At 38.2% G+C, this 17,181-nt stretch overlaps 2 protein-coding genes across 2 annotated transcripts in view; both read left to right on the top strand.

The window, feature by feature from the left end:
* The first annotated feature begins 1,141 nt into the window (after window positions 1-1,141).
* On the top strand, window positions 1,142-10,404 carry LOC129108470 (cytochrome P450 2D15-like). The gene is made up of 11 exons (XM_054620303.1): window positions 1,142-1,381; window positions 1,839-2,001; window positions 2,644-2,808; window positions 2,933-3,093; window positions 4,574-4,642; window positions 5,454-5,558; window positions 5,692-5,830; window positions 6,459-6,544; window positions 6,621-6,722; window positions 8,351-8,492; window positions 8,578-10,404. Exons 1-11 carry the CDS (start codon window positions 1,220-1,222, stop codon window positions 8,781-8,783), a joined length of 1,500 nt encoding a protein of 499 aa, XP_054476278.1. The 5' UTR covers window positions 1,142-1,219; the 3' UTR covers window positions 8,784-10,404.
* Window positions 10,405-11,177: 773 nt separating this feature from the next.
* The window catches only part of hsf4 (heat shock transcription factor 4), an 18,694-nt gene continuing 12,690 nt past the window's right edge, over window positions 11,178-17,181 (top strand). The window contains exons 1-4 of the mRNA XM_054620311.1: window positions 11,178-11,320; window positions 13,765-13,873; window positions 13,974-14,101; window positions 15,158-15,282. Coding sequence (XP_054476286.1) covers window positions 11,195-11,320; window positions 13,765-13,873; window positions 13,974-14,101; window positions 15,158-15,282 — 488 coding nt within the window. The 5' untranslated portion in view covers window positions 11,178-11,194. The remainder of the gene's footprint in view (window positions 11,321-13,764; window positions 13,874-13,973; window positions 14,102-15,157; window positions 15,283-17,181) is intronic.

Here is a 17,181-nt window from a genome sequence, read left to right as displayed (position 1 = left end):
TATTTTTGAGACAAGCACAAAGCTTGGCAATAAGTGTAATATTTTGTCTCTTCTTTCTGGTGTTTTGGCTTTCTTTACAAGTCAAAGATACGTAAAAGAGACTAAAATGATGCTGGTTTAACCATAGACTGTAAAAAGTAAGCAGTATGTACAGCACAAATGTTTAAGTGTGTTAAAGGTTGTATTTTGAGTTATAATTTATTCTGCCTTGTGTCTATTCAACATTATGGTATGGACATTTAGAATTGTTTGTCTTAGAAACACAATATTTTCGATTTCTCTGACCATTTAAATTGGTTAAATCTGAGGGGAAAAGACAAGACAACAGAGAGTTAATGGCTCCTTCAAGTGGACATAATTTGGTAATGGAATTAAGATACACAGGGATTTTGAACATTAAAATCAATGTATATATTTAGATGTATATAACATAAATATATTTAGTTCGAGGAGAAGGCATCCATCTCTCTCTGACTATGGCTTAGATATTCATTTTGGCCCCTCAAGGGCAATTCTTACTGTAATTCAACAAGCATTAGAAAGAATAACCTAAGTAGTTGTTTTGTGTCTGTTTGTAATCTCTTTTTCTTTTCTTTTTTTGGTAATTTTGTTTCTCTTTGGGGTTATGGGTCATTTTGTGGGTTTGTCAACTTGTAGTTGTTTTGATTGTCTTCATAGTCATTTTGTGTCTCTCTGTAGTTGCTTTGTGTGTCTCCTTAGTCGTGTCTCAAAAGCAGCACTGAACCAGAAAGTTCTCTTCAGGTTTATCATTAAAGGAATCCATATGTTTTGTCATTGTTAGTTTGAAATATTAAATGATGTCTAAAAGATCTACTGATATTTAAGCAGTTTGAGAGACACCACGCTTGTTATACTGTCCATGTCAGTGGAGTTGACATAGATGTCCTATTTGTAAGAGCACTACATTTACCTGAAAATGCTTTTGGCATAACAGTATCTTTAGTTTAATCACATATAGGACTGAGAATTAAGGCACGTCCAGCGAGGAACATTTGGCACTAAAGTTTGATTTGCTTTATTTGCTGAGTCAGTAATAACTGTGATTCGACTCTGATCTCCTGGTTGATTACAGATCATCAGGTTAAATTGTCACTGCAGGTCACATGACTGTGCAAAGGTTGTTTGTTTTTGTAAAGCCAAAGAAGTTACAGAGCCGGAATGAAAAGGAGTGTAAATTGCTTGGAATCACAACTTCATCATGTTGCCATCTGTCGTTATACTCTTGGCGGCTGTTTTGCTCTTCATGCTCCTCTGCCAGAACCGCAGGGCCAAAAATTTCCCTCCGGGCCCTCGACCCATTCCCATCTTTGGAAACGTGCTTCAGCTCAATCTGGAGAGCCCTATTGCAGATCTGGAGAGGGTAAAGTTAAATAATGTTACCAATATAAAATACTTGCTTACTATATTTATCTATAATAAATGTATGTCGTGGTGGATTTTGTTAGATTTCATAACCATAATGGATAAAATTCTATTTTGTGCATCTTTATTTATGATGTGTATAAAAAAACATATTTTACTTTAGCATTGTTCTGACTGGCAGGTTTTTTTTGGTGAGATGAGCTCTTCACCCTAAATGATCCAAGATATAAATTTAAATGGATTTATTCTGGCATATTCGGCAATTATTTAACAGTGTTGAAATCCCCCCAAAAAAGTGCTTTAAACTGTGTTAGTTAAAAAATATCTATCAAAGTGGATATATCTCTCTCTTAAAATAAGGTCTATAATTCATTACTTGGGTTGATGATTGCACTAAATAAAGGTCATTCACCTAAGTTTCAGTAAATCTAATCTACTGATCACTGTGTCCCCAGCTGGCCCAGCGCTATGGTAATGTCTACAGCCTTTTCATCGGTCCGAGGCCTGCGGTCATCATCAATGGGCTGCAGGCCTTGAAAGAAGCCCTGGTCAACAAAGCTGCTGACTTCTCTGGCAGACCACAAGACCTCATGATTAATCATGCTGTACAAGTTAAAGGTACAGAGCAAGTTTGGGCTTTTTTCTGAGACTGATTTTTCAATTACACTGTATACCATACACAAATTTATTAAGACTGATAATATGGAAAAACAACTCTTTTCCCAGAGAAATAACTACCAACTAATGACTTTAAACATTTAAAGAGTTTAAAAGTCCCTATTATGGCACCACCCGGTGGTAGCAGGGGAAGAAGTATCAGCAAGTTTTATCAGCAGCATGTCCTTCAAGTGTCACATGTTGACGTACTGGTTCTGCAGAAAAATGTCTCTACACAACTTTCTATTAATTTTCCTTTCCTGTGAAGTATTGGATATTTTTTTAAGTCAGTTGTGTAAGTCATTTAAGTGAAGTTTGAAGAAAAAATCACTCTTAGGATCTGTTAAATGAGGGGCCCCCCCCATCAAGCTTTTTTGTTACAAGCCAAAGGCGAGTTAATGTAGTGCATATTTTTTGTAAAAGTAGCAAATAATTGTACAAGACAAACATGTTCATGTAAACCATTAGTATAATTTGACACTTGAGGTAGCTAAAGCAGCAGTAAAACATTACATGGACATCAAAAACTTTTCACTAAAACATCACTCAGTGCATTTCAAATACGTAACTGAAAGTGATTGCACTATTCCTTCTTGCATGTAGCTCATGCTCCCGGAGTGATTCTAGCAGATTATAACCCCGGCTGGAAAGAGCAACGACGCTTTGGTCTGATGATCCTGCGAAACCTTGGTCTGGGGAAGCAGTCGATGGATCAGTGCATTCTGCGAGAGACACAAAGCATCATGAAGCTGTTGGAGCAGAGTGTCGGTATGTCCATTTTGTCAACAAACAGGACACAGGGGTTGTCTGTTCTATGGCTTAACATTGATATTGACCATGACAACAGGATCTAGAAATCTTTTGAATTGCTGAAAACGTGTTGTTTTTCCAGGTAAGACCATGAATCCTCACAAGTTGTTCCACAGTGCAGCTTCCAACATCATCTGTCAAATTCTGTTTGCTAAGCAGTTTGACTATGACGATGAGTTCATGGAGTTTTTTGTTGGCCTTTTCCAAGAGACCTCTAAAATAATCAATGGGCGCTGGGGTATGGTGAGTCACACTTTTGAAGACAAAACCACTCAATAACATCATTACTAGAGTAAGTAAACCATTATGTTTATGCTTGAAATTACCAGGATTAGTTTATGAGCGATAGGCCTACTGTCCATGCAAGGACAAAAGGAAGTGGATTTGGTGATGGATCTCAGTACTGGAATACCTTGCACCTTTTATTATGGATTTATAGTTGAGTCATTTAGCAAATCCGGCAATTTATCATTATACAGGGCATTTTCACGAGACACTTTGACTTGTCAGAGTAAAGGCACAGGTGTAAATAATTAAAGTAATGATGGCTGAATTCCATTAAGACAGTTTGATTTCAGGTTCCTGGTATTGTGCGGGGCTATTGAACAAAGGCTTAGACAGACAGGTTGCATCCCAGGTCTCTTATTGTTTATATCCTCACGTCTCGATTCTCACTTCCACTGGAAGTTGTTCTGGTCCACTTTTTTGAAGTCCGTCTCAAAGCTCTCATTTCTGCTCTGAGAAACGAGGATCCCAAGTTTGATATTATATTTGTTTTCTGATTCACTATTTATTTAAACAAAAAAAACTTTCTTTATTTTTGAGAAAGATTGTCTTTTCATGATTTCCCCTATAAACTTTGTGTATTGATACAATTAAAGTCAGATAGAGCAAGAGAGACTGTTGTTCGTAAGCAACAAACACTTTTTACATAATTTATTGTCATTTGTATTCTGTCAGGGGAGGATGGTAAATCGCTTTTAGGTTTGATGTGATTTACATAATTTCAGTATCCCCCAAACATTTAGACTAATATATAATTCCGAGTCTTAAAATACACCATAATCATTAATAAATATGTTAAAAACAAATAAGTTATATAAACTCATTCTGCTAAATGTGATGTTGATCTTTTATTCAACATGTCTAGTCACTATGGACTTTCTCTCCCTGTGTATTCGTATTTGTATGGTCATACTCTGCCACTGTTTATTTTACCTATCTTTAATAGATATTATTGTTGCTGTGCTTTTTCACACAGTGGAAATGTGAGTCGGACACCAATGACCACTGTTGGTGGACTTCTAGCCCACTTGTATTTAGGACACCTCACCTATATCCTACTGACCTTCATGTCTGTTCTTTCATGTATTGGTAAATGCCTTGGTGCAAAAGCAGAAAAAAAAAAGTTAAAAGTTAAAGAAGCACTGTACTAGACAGATAAAGGGTGAGTGCAAGCAGACTATTGCCTGTAACCTGCAAAGTCTATTATGTGCATTGTGAGGGTAAACAATAGAGATTTAGGAGCTGAGGGGCAGAATAAATGTATTATTAAAGTTGGATAGACATCATATCAACATTCAAAATTTCTGCTGTGAAATAGGCCTACTGTCACTGAGAATTTCACAAAACAGCTGTCTTAAGATAACCTGGTATTGCAATGCCCACGAAACTTAAGGGCTTCTTAAAACTTTGTCATTTTTCATTTTTCTCTCCCATACAGATTTATGACTCTTTTTCCATGGTGCGAAACCTGCCACTGCCCTTCCAGAAGGCTTTTAAGTTGTTCAAGGTATGTCTTGAAGCGTTCATTTCACAATCTGGCAAACAACCATTTAATCCTGTTTCATTACAGGGATAATGGCCTGTGGGTTAAATTGATGGAGTTGATAAGTTTTATAGTGAAGGCCAAGGGTTAAAAAAATGACCTGCCAAGCAGGAAAAAAATCCCTTTACATTGCAGAAAAAATTACCCTGCTCAATGAAGTAAAAGAGAAAGAATGAATTAAAGTTAAAAAAAAAGGAAAGATGAAATGCAAGCGGCTCTGTCCGGCTGCTCTGTGCTAAATACTAACGCCATGATGCTAACATGCTAACAATGAATAGCTTAACATTTTAGCTAACATGTTAAAACTAAACAAAAAGTACTGCTGAGGAATGGTTTCGTTTTGCAGGCATTTTGTCTACACCAAAGTTTTGGAAAGATTGAACTTTAGACCTGATAATGCTGTTAGATGAAAATAATTCCAATTCATCAAGATGTGAAAGTGAATTTCTCTACCAAATTGTATGGCAATCAACCCAATAGTTGGGTTGCAGTGCCATCACGAGGCTATTAGAGACCCACTTCTCCAATGAGAACTACAAACATCAGCCTATGATATTACAATATCATGTCGTAAAACATACCTGTGTCCAGATGTGTTGGCCACTTAGTGGAACTAAATGTCTCTGTAGGGGTTTACATTCATCAGCAAGTTTAGTCCCTGGAATATAAAGCATGAAATGATGTTAAACAGACTTGAAATAAATGTCTGTCCTAAAGAAAAAAAAATATTTCTATAACTTGAACCTCTTTATTTCACCAAATCTTTTCTTATCAGAGTGCACATGAAAAACGTTTGGAGTTGATGGCTGAGAACAAAAAGACCAGAGTTCCTGGTAAACCGCGCCATTTTATCGACTGCTACCTGGATGAAATGGATAAGGTGTGTGAGTCATTTTTGTTAATAGAAAAAAATCCTATTCAGAGCAGCTGCAAACTGGCATGTTGTTGACCACTACTGCTGACAGAGTGAACAGTGATTACTCATGCTTTCTCTCTCTTGTCTGCCGGCATAGAGAGGCAGTGATGGCTCCTTGTTTTCAGAAGACCAGCTTTGTGCATTTATTTTGGATCTACACTTTGCTGGGACTGACACAACTGCTAATACACTGCTCGCTGCCTTCCTCTACCTAATGAATCATCCACAGGTACAGGGTATGTCTGTCCATCATCTGTCTGTCTCCACTTTATTTTAAGTGGTTGTGGTTGTGAGTGAAATATCTCAACAACTTTTGAATGAATTGTCGTGAAATGTGGAACGGACATTCATGGTCCCAAGGGGATGAAATGTAAACACTCTGGTGATCCCCTGATTGGTCATCTACCACAATCATCAGGTCAAAATTTTCAAATATCTGCAAAACTAATGCTATCCCCATTAGCTTCAACTGAACTTTGTGTTCAGAGCTAATGAGCAAATGTTAGCTCTAGTTGGTGCACAACAGTAAAACTGCTAACCATCAGCAACTGTGAGCATGTTAGCATGCTGACGTTAGCATGGAGCTCATTGCTATTTACAGCATCACAAAGCCAGTAGAGTTAGTCATGTTCAAGGGTTGACTAATCCTCTTTTTCAGGGGTTCAGCCTGAGACAACGAAATGGTAAACTGAATCTGATCCAGGGGTTCACATTACTCTAAACATACTTTATTTTGTTAAACGGACAACACACCCGTATGTAATGTACTTTTGACACAGTTCAGGCTGACACGAAGCACAATCTTGCATTGTTCTATCTTTCTGTTAACTTTGTCCATGCGGTCTATCTCTCTGTATTCCCCAGAGCGCTGTCAGCAGGAAATAGACGATGTTCTGGATGGGAAGGATGAAGCCAGTTTTGAAGACAGACACAAGATGCCCTATGTGCAGGTACATCGTGGATTATTTCAGTATATCTGAGATGTTACAAAGGTACAGTTTTATGACAGCGGTCTCTGTCTTGCAGGCCGTCATTCATGAGATCCAGAGAATGGCTGACACTGTTCCTCTCAGTGTTTTCCACCGCACCACTAAAGACACAGAGTTAATGGGATACTCCATACCGAGGGTAAGTAGAAAATATAATGTGTGTCATAGCAATGGCCCTTTCATCACTTACAAGTAAGAGGAAATAGTGGAGAATCTTGATGCTAATATTTCCTGTTACAGTTGTTGCTCTGTGAAGCACTATTTAAAGCCACAGGAGTTGATGTTGAACTCAGGTGGACATTCATGTGTTTAAAATAATTCAAAAAGCCTTTAAGAACATTTATAATGTAGTTTTGAAGCCATTAAAAGCATAACATCCTGATTTAATATATCACTCAATTTAAGCATCATATACAGCTACAATGAAGTGTTGGAATAGGGAACATACTTAGTATACTGTGCATAATATTGTAAATGTGTACCATTAAGGTGAACCATTAATGAATCCTCACTGCATAGGCCTGGGTTCAGAGTCGGCCCAGGGCCCTTTGCTGCATGTCAGATAAAGCAGAAATGCCCAAAATAATAGGGCAAAATAAAGAGTTTAAGATTTGATTTGTGTAATTATAAATACTCTGGATGGTTTGTTATGAGCCTCTGATCCATATATCTTTTCTGGCACAACTCTCAAAAAAAAAAAAGTTGTAAAAGTTGATAATTTTATCATTAAATGTAGCACAGGCACTTTTATTAACACTGTGAAATCAAGTGCTGTTTCAGTTGAAATATGGCTCATTCCATTATTAACAACAGTTTGACATTGCGTTGAAGACTTATTAACATATTTTGACCTATTCTGTCATTCTTATATTTTTGTGTCAGAGGGTGTTTCAAAACTTTATTTGTAGTTGACGTATTGGAAAGTTGTGAGTATTGTTAAATAACCTCAAAAGTACTTCTTGTTATATCTTGTTTTGCTGTTAAAACATATTAAGACAGTAATACCTTAATTGATTGACATTGATTGGAGGCTCTTGTTTTCCAGGTCACTGATACACACAAGTTACTCTATGTGAAAGCAAAGGAAAGAGGGTAGACAGTAGTGAGAGTCATACATTACATTACATTACATTACATTACATTACAGTCATTTAGCAGATGCTTTTATCCAAAGCGACTTACAATAAGTGTATTCAACATAGGTATTCAAGAGAACTACTAGCCACCAGAAGTCATAAGTGCATCTCCTTTCTTAAACAAGCATCTAAAAGCATAAACCAGAGCAAAAGTATAGTGCAGAAGCAAATTACTACGAAAACAATAAGTGCAACAAACTAATACAAATGCAATAAGTGCTACGAGGAAGGCTCAGGGTAGTACTTCTTGAAGAGGTGAGTTTTCAGCCTGCGCCGAAAGATGGGCAGCGACTCTGCTGTCCTGACGTCAGTGGGGAGTTCATTCCACCACTGTGGGGCCAGGACGGAAAAAAGCTGTGACCGAGTCGATCGGCCGCAGTGACCTCTAAGCGACTGGACAACCAATCGCCCCGAGGCAGCAGAGCGAAGTGGTCGGGCGGGGGTGTAGGGCTTGACCATGGCCTGGAGATAGGAAGGAGCTGTTCCTTTCACTGCCCTGTAGGCTAGCACCAGAGTCTTAAACTGGATGCAAGCTCTTACAGGGAGCCAGTGTAGAGAACAGAGAAGAGAAGTTGTGTGGGAGAACTTGAGGCGATAGTTATCGGTTTTGAAATTCTTTGTTATTTATCAGGGAACTGTTATCATCCCCAACCTCTCCTCAGTGCTGAGTGAGGAGGGACAGTGGAAATCCCCCCGTGAATTCAACCCTGAAAACTTCCTCAATGAGCGAGGGGAGTTTGTGAAGCCAGAAGCCTTCATGCCTTTCTCTGCAGGTGAGTGGAACGATTATCACATTCATAGATAGATTGACGGATGACCGTGAGGTTATTGAAAATATGTTCGTGTTTCAACCCACAGGTCCTCGTATGTGTCTGGGAGAGCTTCTGGCTCGTATGGAGCTCTTCCTCATCGTGGTAACTCTGCTGAGGAGGTTCAAGTTTTTGTGGCCTGAGGATGCAGGAGAGCCAGACTACAAGCATGTTTTTGGTGCAACCCAGACCCCAAAACCCTATTGTATGAATGTCCATTTCAGAAAAACAATCCCAAGAAAGAGGTTACCTTGAAACCATAAGTATGGATCTTTCCGTATCTCACAAATTTGATTTTGAGACTTGGGGTCAAGATTCAATTCAAAAACTATTCCTGATATAAAATTGATTCCTCACTCATTAGGCCTACATAGGGGTTCTTATTTCAGGATCTACTCTGCTCCCCCATCTGCTAATAAAGGCTGTGGGGCAAATTATGGCATGAAAGCAAAGTATAAGATTTTATGTTTGAAAAGTTATATCAACTGATTGCATAATGTGAACACACAAAGGCAAAATGTAACATTAATTCATACTAAATGTGCTCAAAAAACACATTTTACAAGGAGGTTTTTAGTATTCCTCCTCGATACGATACCTCTATATTTCACTTCAAACACCTTAGTTAGTTGGCAGGTGGCTGAAGGGAGTTTGCCTAAAAGTTGCCTAATGCTTTTGAATATTACATGTAATTTCTAGTAAATATCACAACATAAAATGTGTTTTTTCTGAATTAACATAAAAACATCAGATGACGACAAGTCCTACTCAAGATATTCATCTCTTAAGCGCCACATCTCCAGTCTGATATTAAGCGAACAGCTGATAGGTACATGGTTTGCTTACATGACATAGTATAACACTAATATAGATTATTTTATAGGAAAGAACCTTTTAGAAATAGATTTTCTGAAAGTTGTGTATTGATTCATATTCTAAGGAGATAAGAACCACGATTCTATCAATTGTACAAAATTCAACTCAAAATTCAACTGAAAAGGCTCACTTAAAGGTGAATAGAAGTTGTACTTAAAACATTATACAACTTGTTTACACTGCCTCCAAGTGGCCAAAACAATTCTATAAACTACTACTGTGACCTTCATTCAATGCAACAAAAGCTGCTATTTGTAGTCATCGTGTAGTTTACAGAATTCAAATAAGCAGTCGGATTATTTCTTATCAGGTGAAACCATAAATTCATATGTTTTTTTTCTATTTATCACTTATAAATGATTAGACTGACTTTCAGCCAGATATTGTGATTATCATAAAGTATTATACTCAGTGATGCCTTTTTGCCAGCGTAAAATTTAAATCACAAAATGATGTACATTTATGTCTAATAAATTAATTGTGTAACAAGAAATCAACCTTGTCCCCAAAGAATGGGAATCTGCCACATAAATTTTGATTTAACTTGTGTACAAGTGGAAATTTAGACATAAGGGTGGCACCAAAGGAAATGTAATGTAACCAAAATCACCAGGATTCAAACTGTAAACTGTTGGGACTTTAAACGTCTTAACTTATAAACGTCAGAATATGTAATATTACAGCCAACCGCTGCAGTTACTTTGCAGTTTAGGATATTTCATATTACATAACCTGTGATGAACTTCTATGATCTGATGTTGATGATGAAATTAGGCCGCTGCTTACATGTTACTACATAATACTTCTATACTTTTACTCAATTAAGATTTTGAATGCAATACTTTAACTTGTAATTGAGCATTTTTCTACTTTGGTATTAATACTTTTACTTGAATAAAGGATTTTAATTCTTCTTCCAGCCCAGAATACAGTGTTGATGATTCACTGATTCGCTCATCCTTTATCTAACCCGATATTAAAATAAAATGAACCTACATTGTGAGACACTATAGCATCTGTTTGTGATTGAATCAGTTCGTTAAAATTTCCAAAAGTGGGCCGATATATTTGCTGTACTGAACAAACAGTAGCGTTTGTCCGCTTAATAACAACTTCAAGACATTTATTATGTCTGTGAGTTGACAGGAATGATAAGGGACTCTTTCCACCTGGCATACAGGTGCACTGAACCCTGCACTATTCATTTTAACCAGTACCCTTCTGATGGTTGGACACTGGTGTATTATTGGAGCTTTTGTGTGGATACTGCATTGTTTTACTGGGCGGTCTCTTGGTTGTCAGCGGGAGGCCTGGGGGTAACAGTGTGTGTGTGCTGACATGGACCTTCTGTGATGACATTCAGTTAGATGACTGGCGTGGCAGTGAGGACAGAGAGAGGATAGCAGAAGAGAAAAATAAACTGTAAGAGCAGCAGGTCTAAATGACAATTTATTGAACAGAAAAAGAGAAAGTATAAATCAGAGACAAGGTGAGATTGTGTCAGCAAGGACATACAGAGACAGTTTGACTGAATGAAATGGAATCAAAGAGACTGAGACAAACTTGGGATTATCAGTAACGGATCATCAGAAGTGGAGTTTCTCAAACATGGACTAGTCTGGGAGTCTGCACACACACACACACACACACACACACACACACACACACACACACACACACACACACACACACACACACACACACACACACACACGCACACACACTTTCTACTCACACACACATATTTGGTTTCCTGTTGTGAGCCGTCTCGGTAGTGGACAGGTGTCAGTATGCAGGAGTCTCCAGGTGCCGTGGGTGTAGATGGCAGCTATGCCAGCAACGTTCCAGCCTTCCTCACCAAGCTGTGGACCCTGGTGGAGGATCCAGATACCAACCACCTCATCTGCTGGAGCGCTGTGAGTGTTGCTTTATCGTCACAAATTGTGACTCAGCACAGAAATGCTTTTTTTTTATGACATGAGCAAAAGAACGTTGATAAAAAATGATACACGTTATTCTCAGGGCTAATAACAAATTACATAGGTTCTAGTAACAACTAGCAAACAACAAACTGTTGTGATAATAAATTTGAACAAAACATTTAATGAAATAAATGAATATTAGTGTAGTTAAACTGTCCAACAGGACAGTTTGTAGAATGCTAACTTGCAGGAATAGCCCCAGAAAAAAAGAAAAGCTCTATCAGCAGTCTAATTTGTCTTTTATCCTAAATGAAAATAGCAATGAAATATAATTTAAATCACTGTCACAGAATGGCACAAAAGGCATATGATTAACTGGCCGTTGCTTTAAGGGCAGAATTTTCCCAGATGAAATTTCCAACTTCGGACCTCCAAGTGTTCCAGGTGCACAATGCTGAAATTAAACAAAAAACAGGCCTGACCTTGACAAACTGATGTTTCTTTGGCAAGTGTACACACAATTGAACTCTCAGCAGTGCAGCCTCTATTGAATTTTAAACGTTTGCCTGAATAACTTTTGTGCAGAGAAGATAACTTTCAGATATTGTTTACTGTAACCACCTACCTAATAACATAGCGACATATTTTGACATCAATTAGCATGCAGAACAGGCTATATATTTGCTATATATTAGTAGGTATATATATATTAGGCAAATAAACTTGATGTGGCCTTTTAGTTTATGTTATACCATTTACTTCCATTGTTGTGTACAACAGTTTTATTGTACTTTTTTTAGTAGGAGGTCAGAGTTTTTGGAGTTCTGAGTTGTCTCAAATGCAGCATTAGTGGAGGTAAGAAGCCCACAACAGTAGCGGAAGAAGAACTTAAGTAAAAATTCCAACGCAGTCAGGGTCCTGTAAACGTGCAGAGGTATAATCACTACATAAAGCCAAATAACTGTAAAATGTGAATTATATATCATTATACATGTCATTGTAAAGCAGTGGAGCTAGTTTAAATACTTTATGTTAAGTCGTTTAGTCTAGTGGTTGCCCAATGATAAATCTAGGGCTGTGAACAGATATTTAAAATGAAACCGTTTGACACATTTGTAGGGGACATCTCTGTTTGGTGGAACTGCTGACACCTCTGAGACACTAAAATTGGTTTGTGTTTAATTCGGTGAGCAAAGATAAGTGCTTCATCATTGTTTATTTATTTTAAAATATATAAATTCCTCAGTTAAATTTGACAGCATTGTCTCGATGAAAACATAGACCATATGTTGGTTTCAATTGTTTTTCTCTGTTTGTCCTACAGGGAATGAGCTGTGCAGGATTGATGTGTGTGCTTTGCCGATAAACAGGAAGAGGACAGCTTCTCTGTTCTTCTTCGTAGGGAGACAAACACTCAGACAGATGCTCTACAGTCCCATGACATCTGTAGTTAGAGTGTGCACCATCAGGTGTTGCATTGTCAGTCTATTAGTAGGCAAATGGGCATTACCTCGTACATGGAAACAGCAATGTCTTATTAAAAATGTCTAAGCTTTATTAATTTCACTCCTGTTGGGCAAATGGGTTTTGCTTACCCTCAATGTAAAGTATTTACAACACTTTACACAATACTGCTTTTCATAGCAAACAATTCTGCAGTTGCTTAGAAAGATTGCAACGTTGGGAGCATGACTCATCACACAGAGACAGAGAGTGTTTGATTGGCTGACTGAGCTCAATTTGGCTGCTGATGAATAGATCCTGAGCTCTGGGGAATTTTTTTACATCCTTACAAAGATCCTTTCAGTACCATGGTAGCATTAATCCATCTAGTGACAGGTGGTTATGTAGGGTCCCAATAACAAACTCAAGTTACATGGTTTCTGGCAGCAGTTTTAAGGGCATAACATTCAAAATGTTGTCATTGTCTTCACGTACCAGTAAAGCATCAGTAAGATGTGTATGTCACTTAACAACTAGTGATTATGAACAATGAAATGGCTGCAAAAGTCCTCTTTAGAATTCAAGTAGTGTGGAAACCAATGATGAATTTAATGCAGAATAATAAACAGCAAAAAAGTGTTCTGAAGTCGAACTTTTCTGCTTTGGCTTCAAAAGTTCAACACTTCCTTGGATATCTAAATGCACATTATTATGGAAGTTATGACTATTTTAGTCATTTCTGAACCAGTATTTATGCTAACCCAGTGCATTATTTACTGAGAGGTTTTGCCATCGTTTAATTTCAGCCACACTGAGCAACAGTAATGAATAACCAGACAAGTGAAGTTATTTTGCTGGCCCTTAAGTTCAATCCATCATTCAAATGGACATATTATAAATATACTTTGATTGCATACAACATTGACAGGCTGCAGGGCTCTGTTTTGTCTGTTTTGACTATAGATTGAGCTTCCCTGACTTTTTTCTGTTTTCAGTCTGGGACCAGTTTCCATGTGTTTGACCAGGGACGCTTTGCCAAGGAAGTCCTGCCAAAGTACTTTAAACACAACAATATGGCAAGCTTTGTTCGACAGCTCAACATGTGTGAGTAGCCTACTCTTCTCTCCTTGTCTTCTCTTCTCTCAATTACACTGTGAACTGATTCTTTGTGCGTGTGTGTCCATTATTTTATGTGTGTGTCTAGATGGTTTCCGTAAGGTGGTGAACATTGAGCAGAGCGGCCTGGTGAAGCCTGAGAGAGACGACACAGAGTTCCAACATCTGTACTTCCTCCAGGGACATGAACACATGCTGGAACACATCAAGAGGAAGGTATGGACAAACACACACACACAAATACTTTTCCACAGTATGTGGAGATATGGCAAGGAGCTGTGTGAGGTAATAACACCCAGGGGGAGTTCCTTTGCTATCTTATGATTTGAATCATCAAACTCCATGATGTTCTGCATTGTAATCAGGAGAAATGCCTCATCTAATAAAAGTGAAATTTTGGACAGGAAACGTAAGAGCGTACCAAGCTATGAGATATACACAGTAGTTGCTCAACATTGTCCTTGTTTAAGCAGACCTCTCTGTCTTTAGCGGTACCCGGTCATTCCCTTGTTGGAAAGCCGCACAGTGCGGATTTATTGGAGATTTATGCATGTAAAATTGATTTGGTTGAGCAGAAATTTGTCGATTTTACTTTCCTTTCTTTCTTAAGTCACAGTTTGTTGTTGTAGCAGCAGAAAAGATATATAGCTGCCGTTTGCTGAAACTGGACCGAATTTTTCTGAAATGTTTACATTCTGTAGATTGTAATCTTTATGATAAGGGCATTGAATAACTATATTTTCAACATAAAACGGACATATTTCTTGGCTAAGCTGACACCTCAACCTGAATTTGTCAATAAGGCTGTGCAGTGCATTGAGCTAAATGCTAACACCAGCATGCTAGCGTGCTCACAATGATAACAGATGTTTAACAGTAATAGCGAATGTTTACAGTTCACCATCTTAGTTTCACTTGCTATCAATAAACACAAACTATACCTGACGTTGAGGCGAAACATTATTTTTTGGTTTTCAAAAATGTTGGTAGATGAAAGTAGATGAAAGTCCCAAGGGGGACATGAATGTACCAAATTTCCTGAAAGTCCATGCAATCGCATCCAATAGCATTTCACTCAAAACCACAAATTTTGACCTCATGGTTGCGCCAGAGGAGATGTCAAGGGACAACCAAAGTCATCAGGGTACCTCATCTGGGGACCATGACTGTCTAAACAAAATGTTGGCAACCCATCCAATGGTTCTTGACTAGGTCTATCTGGCAGTGTCAGTAGTGAGTAAGTTAACAAATCAGGCTTTGCTGTGTGTTAAGGTGTCCATAGTGAAGAGTGAGGAGACCAAAGTCCGTCAGGAGGACCTCAGTAAACTGCTGTATGAAGTCCAGCTTCTCAGAACACAACAGGACAACATGGAGTGTCAGATGCAGGACATGAAACAGTGAGTAAAGAGATTTTGTGTGTGTGCCCTGACCCCACAAGCCCTTTTAAGTCAAGGCCAAGCAGGCAACTGCCCCTCGTCCAAAAGCCCTGTGTTCAGTTTGTGTTGCATGTTCGTGTATTAATTAGATAACTGCCAATTTGTATAGGAATTTTCAAAGTTAGCACGTTTGACCACAAAATTGGCAACACAGGTCCCGCATTACTCCACTTTCTTGAAGCCCTGTGTTATAGGGAGACTTTAAGTCTTTTTTTAAGACCTGGATTATTTTGGTAAATATTATATTTGGGTTGAATTGAATTGCTTCCCATTCAATGACTCACAGGGAACCCAGGGCCAGGAAGTATTCAGGATTAGTGGTTGGTGACTGGTGCCAACTTATGTAAATGAAAATTTGCAAGTCAGGTCAATGAAACACTCAACAAACAGATCTCAAAAAATAATTTGATTTTACCGTTGACTATGACTTTGACAATTGCATGGACTCAATGGTCAACATTTTTAGTAACAATAATAATAAGATACAGTTTCAATGTTTTATAGTTTACATTCACCCCCTTGTTTTTGAAAAACATATTTCATGGGGAAAAGGGGAGAAGAACAGTTGACCTGTCTGTTGTTCCTCTTTCTAAGTTGGAACAAATCATCCAGTGGATGAACTGACTTTTTCTCTAGAGGCTATTGTTGCTGAAAATAGCTGCCGTGTGTCTATTGTGAGGTGGAGCTGCTTTGTGCTCAGTATTGTTTGCTAATGTGAGGAGAGAATGTTCACCTGCTCACCTGACCAACGCACACACATGCACACCAATAACGACATTCTTAGAAAGGATCACCAGATGTGTGCATGTGCACGGCTTTTGATGCAAGCATGGACAATGCTCTCTCAAAATATTCCACAGCAGACTTTTGTTTTTTGTATTTTGTGCACACATGAAACAAATAAATAAATTAAAAAAAATATAGAATATATTGAGCTGCTTTACTCTGAAAGTCCAGTTACTTTGCATTACATTCAGAGGGCTGGACTGCACATGCACATCCTAGAAAGTATGTCGATCCATCCCAAACAGACCTGTCCCTCCCCAGCCTGGGACTGTTCTCCAGGCATCTTTTGATTTTAACAATACTCCAGAGTAACCGACTTGGAAATTAGCCAGGTGGTGCAATTAGCAGCTGAGTCATTTGCACCTACCGTGGTGCCATCACACAGTCCAAAGTAAAATAACTGTTAGGCTCTTTACATCTTTAAAGAAGATCGTTAGCATGTTATTTCTTTTTGATTAGGTACTACAGTTAGTAGGATTGTATGAAGTAAGTATGACCATGTTTTGCTCTTTCATTCTCAGAGAACAGCAATGCTGATTCACACACCTGCGTAAAAATAGATCTCACACAGCATTATATATATATATATATATACATACAGTCTATACATGTGCATTTTTACTAAATAGATAAATTGTCTTTCGAAAAACAGGCAACTCAAAAAAGGGCTCAGAGTCAGGCCGGACACGGTGAGTGTTGAAAGTGAGAATCAAAGTAGTGGAGACATCAGCCACTGTCTATTCTATCTCCGCCTCCAAAGTCTCAAAAGTTAACTTGACAAGCGAGCATGTGTTAGGTAGTATTTGGGTAGAGTTTGAAGGGTCAAGCTGCTCGTCACAGGCCACGTGAACGTGCCTGGTTTTGGGACTAACTAAAAGCTGTGTGTGTTTGCTTGTGTACGCAGTAACAATACATCAATAAATCATAACTGGGTCAAAATGCAACAATTCACATTACATGTTGATCTTATTAATCTTCAAGAGTGCAGGGTTAAAGGGGGACTGCAAATCAAAGGTCTTGGGAGTACATATGTGTAAAAAGTTCTATAAAGCATATGGTTTTACTGCATGAAAT

Source organism: Anoplopoma fimbria, chromosome 19 (assembly GCF_027596085.1).
Source record: "Anoplopoma fimbria isolate UVic2021 breed Golden Eagle Sablefish chromosome 19, Afim_UVic_2022, whole genome shotgun sequence".
NCBI classification, from domain to species: domain Eukaryota; kingdom Metazoa; phylum Chordata; class Actinopteri; order Perciformes; family Anoplopomatidae; genus Anoplopoma; species Anoplopoma fimbria.
The sequence above is the reverse complement of the archived record's forward strand: the minus strand, read 5'-3'. Positions and strand labels throughout refer to the sequence as shown.